General features: G+C 41.0%; 1 protein-coding gene across 1 annotated transcript; it reads right to left on the bottom strand.

The window, feature by feature from the left end:
* Positions 1 to 4,058: 4,058 nt before the first annotated feature.
* On the bottom strand, positions 4,059 to 6,444 carry LOC107708729 (prostate stem cell antigen-like). Its single transcript, XM_016513024.1, has 3 exons — positions 6,298 to 6,444; positions 5,000 to 5,110; positions 4,059 to 4,451 (listed from the first exon to the last, which is right to left on the bottom strand). The coding sequence occupies exons 1-3, from the start codon at positions 6,350 to 6,352 to the stop codon at positions 4,240 to 4,242; spliced, it is 378 nt and encodes a 125-aa protein (XP_016368510.1). The 5' UTR covers positions 6,353 to 6,444; the 3' UTR covers positions 4,059 to 4,239.
* Between the last annotated feature and the right edge of the window lie 361 nt (positions 6,445 to 6,805).

Here is a 6,805-nt window from a genome sequence, read left to right as displayed (position 1 = left end):
CTCTGTCAGCCTTTGGCGTGCTTCGTAGGGGCCTAAATTTAATTATTATTCAGGAAAACATCTCGGGTTACGCATGTAACCATGGTTCCCCGAGAGGGAACAAGATGCTGCTCCCCCTAGGGGGCACAATGGGGAACGAAATCCAACCACGCCGTGGCGAGGCGCATGCCTGTCCACCTGGTGGGAGAGCACCAAGGAAGTGACAAACATACACCAAGCTTTTCCTTAGAAAGGGGCCATGCCACTGACGCCACGGGCCGCTCACGCAACTTGGCAGAAACAGGGAACCCGAACAGATCAAGGAGAACATCTCACCCAAGTTAAGAGCACAGCTATCCTCAGATAGTTATGCTATCTAGATAGTTAGCCTGGATACACAAGACCACTGAAGAGGCTAACTAGAAAGCCTCTGAAGGAGCTCAGAGATCACTACATAAATCGCAGGTAAAGAGAGTAGCTGCTGAGCTAGAACACAGCTATCCCCAGATAGCTAGGCTCTAGGAAAGAGGACCACTCCAGGAAAGGGCTCACCGCAACTGTAGTAGAACACAGCTAGCCTCAGATAGCTGTAATTAAGTAAGACGTGAACTGCCATAACAATGGCTGGAATATACCCACCCTCAGGTGGCTATACCAAGGAGGTCCCAAACCCGTGTCAGTCCCACAATAGACAAAACCTAGATAGCCTTCCTGCAGAGCTGCCCAGACCACAGAGAGTGGGCTATCTACTTACTACCCTAGCAGGGGACATAGTACTGTCTAGGCAAGGGCTCAAGGAGACTGCTCCTTAAAGACCCTAAGAAGGGAAGTAGTCACTGAGCTAGCACATAGATATCCTCAGATAGCTATGTACCTAGGAAGGGCTACCAGAAGGGGGACCGACTGAAAACTGCCCAGACCACAAAGAGTGGGTTGTCTACTTACGACCCAAAGAGGGGAGACAACACTGTCTAGGTACAGGCTCAAGCAGGGGAGCAATCACTGAGCTAACACATAGCTATCCTCAGATAGCTAGGCTCTAGAAAAGGGGACCAGTCCATGAGAGGCCTCACCGCAATTGCAGTAGAACACAGCTAGCCACAGATAGTTGTATTCAAGTAAGCCCATCCTGCCAAAACAATGGCTGGAATATAACCACCCTTAGATGGCTATATTAAGGAGGTCCCCAATCCGTGTCAGTCCCACAGTAGGCTAGCGAAGCACTGTGGTATTGACCAGGAGCTCACAAGAGGGAGATCCGGGCCATCAGTAAATGATTCGCTAAGAGCGAACACATAAACATCATTAGTCCGGGATAAGCACAGTCCATGCAAGGGGCTCACGGAGACCACTATTTAAAAACCCTAAAAAGGGGAGCAGTCTCTGAGCTGAAACACAGCTATCCGCGAATAGCAGATTCCTAGACAAAAACTTCAGCGCTTAATCGAGAGAACTTGTGCCAAGGGGAAAACAACCTAGTTAAGAAGCCAGGCTAGAACATAGCTGCCCTCAGACCGCCATATTCCAGAGCAAAGTAAGCTTGAGCTGGACCATAACCACCCGCAGATGGCTACACTCCAGCTTAACACAGATGGCTCCACTCCGGCTTAACACAGGAAGAAACATTCCCCATAACCACTCTAGGTGCTGAAAACCCTGGGAGAGAAAACTCTCAAGCCTCTCTCCACAGAGTATTTAAATATATTCACGCCCAGCCAGGCTCTCCATACACAAAAAAACATGCATATTAGAAAGGGAAGCCCAAGCTGAATATAGCTCCGCCCACGATCTCGCAGGATCAGGGCTGAAATGACTCCGTGCTAACACTTCATCGTCATACCAACCCAAAGTATCTGTGACATCTGACAACCTGTTTAGAGAGGGTGTGCGGATCCCACAGATCAAAGCGATGACCGCGAGGTGAGATAAACTGTGCCGCAGCAACGACAGAACCGCGCCACGAGACACAAACACTTTATTCCGCATCCCTCGGGAATAGGAACAAATGTGAGCGGAGCCTAGACACCGTGACTCATCACGATGAGCGCTTAACTCTGAACGTTTGTGCTTTTTGCCGAGACAACGCGAAAGCAGAACATGCCCTCGAATGTTAGAATCCAAACAAGGAGGCACACATTCCTTAAGGCGCTGCTCGTCTCGAGCGCTATCCGCGGGATCCGATAACCCAAAAAGAGCATCTTAATCCCGCGAATCCCGCGATCCGAGCATTCGCCGTGCTTCGGCAACAGCGGTACCCGAACCGCGAGACGCAAACTCTTGTCACTCATCTCTCGAGAAGAGGGACAAACGTGAATGGAGCTTCTCATTGGATAACACTCACAATGAGTGTGTTCAGAGCCCTGGAGCACTGACCGAGCAAGCTCCTGACCAAAACAGATGACAGATAGATTGTGTGTGCCCTCAAGTGCCAGAAACCTCTGGAACGGAGGCACACACTTTCCACACCGCTCACCTGCCTTGGTCTCTCACAAGCACTTCAAACAGTCGGCAAAGAGGATGAAGTATTTAGCAGGTGCCCTTTTATACTTCCGGGCACCATGCCTATGACGTCATGGGCCATGTGGGCCAATAGATTGGTGCTGTTTCACACGTGCTTCAGACACCGGTCATGCAGGCTGCATTCCCCATTGTTGAGCGATTAGTTCCATAGATGGGGAACGGATTGAACTATCTAATATGGTCAACATAGTTGAAATTGACTGTAAGTGAAGTTGCCAAACTTCTGTTCAAAGCAAGCTGTATTGTATACAGCACTATCTACATTTATTTGGCTGATTTCAGAATAGCATTCAACTCTTACTATTTCTGCCATCTGCCAAGGCTGTACATTTGATGTGGGTTTTATTTCTATGAAGACACAGCCCAACAAGTTTGTAAATGAAAGGTGGGGCATTTTAAGGGTGTGGTTAGATTGCTCAGACAAGGTGAAGTCATTAATAGGAGTGGAAAATGTGAAGCAATACAGATGCGCCTTCTCTGTGCCTGCTGATGCCTCTCTGTGCTTTCCAAACACGGCTCTAACAAACTGAGTTACAATCTTCCCATTCTCTCTCTTGTACCACTTTTCCACCAACACAGCCATATGATTTCCCACATTCCATCTAGTTCCACTGAAAGAGATGGATATGTTTTGGAAACCCTGGGTCTGTACCAGCGCCATAAGTACTGTTAGGTAGAGTTGAGATAATTGGACTACAATTATGAATGAACTTGGACTCGGACTCAGACATTTTGGACACATACATTTTCAGAGTACAGAGGAATCCATGTTATGTGTAACATAAAAGATAAAAAAAATAAGTAACAACATAAAACTAAGATAAAAAGACATTAATAAACATCTCCCACTCTTGCTCAGCTGGTTAAAGACGAGAACTCAACAAGGTGGACTCGGACCCAACACTACTGTTCGGATCTCGCACTGGAGACCATGCAAACAATCCCTAATGAATTCTTACTGCTGGGACATTTGGTCCACATATATCTGACTAAAGATAATTAAAAATATTTCATTTAATATGCTGTAAATATTGTTTTAATATTTAAACTTATAGTTTTAAAAATGTCTGACTTACATTAAAGTTTATGATGGCATAAAGAAGCTGTATTATATATACATAAAAATATCTTCACAAAAAGGTGATATGTTAAAAGAGATATGTTAAGTTAGTTTAATGGTAACACTTCACAATAAGGTTACATTTGGTCACAGTTAATACTAACAAAAACATAACTGAAAGAACAGTTTACAGTTTTTTTTTTACCGTGTTTATTAACCTAATGTTACAATGTGCTAGAATAAATATAAAGTCAAGGGATAATTCACCCAAAAATTACAACTCTGTCATCATTTACTAGATATGTAAAATCAATATCAAAAATATAAAAAATCCCAAAGCTAGTACCTAACCCAGGGTCATTGATGTGATGTTTCTGTTTATTCAGCCCCACCTCAAATATATCATCACCTCATTCCAAAGAGTACATCCAAATGTAGGTTTTATTAAAAATGACATCAGCTAAAGTGTTGGAATTTTAAATATGTTTTGCATTGTATATAAATGATTATTTTAAAAAATTATCACTGCATATTAGCAATGAGAAAAGTAAACACAGTGGAGTAAACATTTAAAGTTACAGGAAGTTATGGGATCTATGCATTCTAGATTATATCTTCACTGATTCCGATTAAAGGAGGTATTGTGAACATAACAGTGTGCAGACAAGGAGGTGTAACATCTACAGCATGTAACTGCAGACAGAGGCCAGTAGTGCGGCGCTGAGAGCCCCAGCCATGGACAGCTGCGCAGCACTCGCTCCGTTGCACAGATCTGTGGCGCAGCAGGTTTTGGTCACGGTGTATCCCGCTCCCATGACGGTCCCGGCGGTGTTGTTGCAATCAGATGTGCAGCCACTTGAGGACAGACTCAGAAACCCAGTCACATTGAACTCTGCGAAGAGAGGAGCAGGAGCAAGATGTCAAAATGTATTATTATTATTATTATAAATAATACTATTAATAAAAATAATAATGTTTTCAGAAACCAGCCAACATATTTTAGTACAGAAATCTATGTTAAGTCACTTTGTAACAGTTCTGGCTTTGTTTTTAAAAAAAAATGTATGGTAATTCTTTAGTCTTTATAGACTAAAATATTATATCTTTATAGATATAAAATATTAAATGTACTGGAATGTGGAATAAAATATGGAATGTTCTCCTTTAATTTAAAAGTGTATTATATGTATGGGTTCGGCATGTTAAAGCCGACTTATGAGGGCACCTGAAGTGGTCCTTAACTATATGAAAGTGTAATAAATAGCCTAAATCATGTTTTGTTTGATCTACAGCACTAATATCAACAGTTTTGGGTGAGGGTTAGGCGTAGGGTTGTGCTTTAACAACTATGTGTGTGTGTGTGTGTGTGTGTGTGTGTGTGCGCGCGTGCGTGATGAATACACAACATGTGTGTGCGTGTGTGTGTGTGTATTGACTGACCTGCTTTTGCAGTGAAGCAGTTGAGCTCGGAGGCAGCACAGGACACTTGGGAACTCAATAAACATTTGCCTAAAATGCCCACTTTACACGAATTACACGTCAGGGCTTCACCTGGAGAAACAGAATGACAACATGAAATAAGCATTCTTATAAACTTAAAAAAATATCCCTCCCCAAAATGGGCTGGGTAATCCATTTAAAATCACATTGATTTGGTGTGAGAACACAATTACTTTTATGGAGTGACTGCTTGAGTAATTCTATATATATATATATATATATATATATACACACACACACAAGATGTCCACATTTTTGAATGATAGTACATTATATTCCACTAAAAAGATTAAAAACAGAACAGCACAGCATTATCATAATGTCAACGAGTTGATACTGTGTTTACAAATATTTTGAAAAAAAACCCCGGACTGTTGTGAGTCTGGTAATCGAATGTGTCAAGCTGGTCCAATGTCAATAACCTAACATTTTCCCTCCCTTTATCACAAGCAGTTTTCTTATGCTTCAACAATAACTTCATTACTTTTACTCTAATTTCAATCAACACAATTTAGAAACCTTTAGACTTTTGTGTTTTCCCTCAATAAACTCTTATTTACTGGTTAAGGTAAGTAAGGTAGTTAGGTAGTTGTTGTAGTAGTTATGTTTAGGTATTGGGTAGGGTTAAGGGATCTAGAAAATGATCATGCAGAATAAGGCATTAATATGTGCTTTATAAGTACTGATAAACAGACAGTATGCTGGTAATATGCATGCTAATAAACAACTACTTAATAGTGAACAGTGTTACCAAATCTAAAGTGTTACCAAAAAGCCCTGTTTAAATAATGGTATTTTTAAATCAAAGACATTACAGTAAAACTCTTTCTTAATAACATTAACAATGTTTCTTTCATTTGATGTAACCTATCCTTTTTTGCTCTTAAAAAACAAACACTTAAAACATTCTAAAAAATTATTTACATCACAACAATCTCCTCAAACAAATGTCAGCCATGTATACTGGTACTGTGAAATTGTTAGCAGAGTATTTTGTACTATTGTGACATTATTTAGTTGAAAATTAAGCTTTACCATCATAGGAATTAATTACATTTTAAAATATTTTCAAATAGAAAAGTTATTTTTAATTGTAATAATAGTTTTCAGCATTACTTTTTTATTGTATTTTATTCAAGTAAATGCCACCTTGGAGAGGCTTCTATAAAAATATTTAAAAATCTGAAATATTACATTAACTTAGGGGAGGGGATGATAACGACCTATTGTAGACTTACTGAGAGTGAGGAATCCAATCGCTGCAATGACTCCAAGCACAATTCTGATCATCATGTTGACAAGGTGTTCAGCAGAACTGAATTCTGACAGCAGAGAAGCTCTTCTAAAACGAACGGGTCTTTGAACTGCAGCACACTAGATGGCTGGTTTGAATACGTCCAGATATATGGCCGTGATAGAGAGGGTGGGGTTTTTGACAGAGGGGAGACAATGAATATGTGCAGGTGGAAAAAAAGCATTTGAATGTGAAGAACGAGCAGAGCAATCTGGTTTGGGGAGTTAAGAGATACCTGACTATTGACACACACAAACCACAAACACACGCGCGTGCACACACACACACACACACACACACACGCACACACACACACACACACACACAAGCATGCACATACGCACATGTTTACGTAAAATGGGATTTTTTGTAGGCGTAATTTTTTTTTTATAGTTATAAATGTTGTAACCTAACCCTAACCCACACCCCGAAAGAATAAAAAAAAAAAAAAA

Source organism: Sinocyclocheilus rhinocerous, unplaced genomic scaffold (assembly GCF_001515625.1).
Source record: "Sinocyclocheilus rhinocerous isolate Xijiao unplaced genomic scaffold, SAMN03320098_v1.1 scaffold2521, whole genome shotgun sequence".
NCBI classification, from domain to species: Eukaryota; Metazoa; Chordata; class Actinopteri; order Cypriniformes; family Cyprinidae; genus Sinocyclocheilus; species Sinocyclocheilus rhinocerous.
The sequence above is the reverse complement of the archived record's forward strand: the minus strand, read 5'-3'. Positions and strand labels throughout refer to the sequence as shown.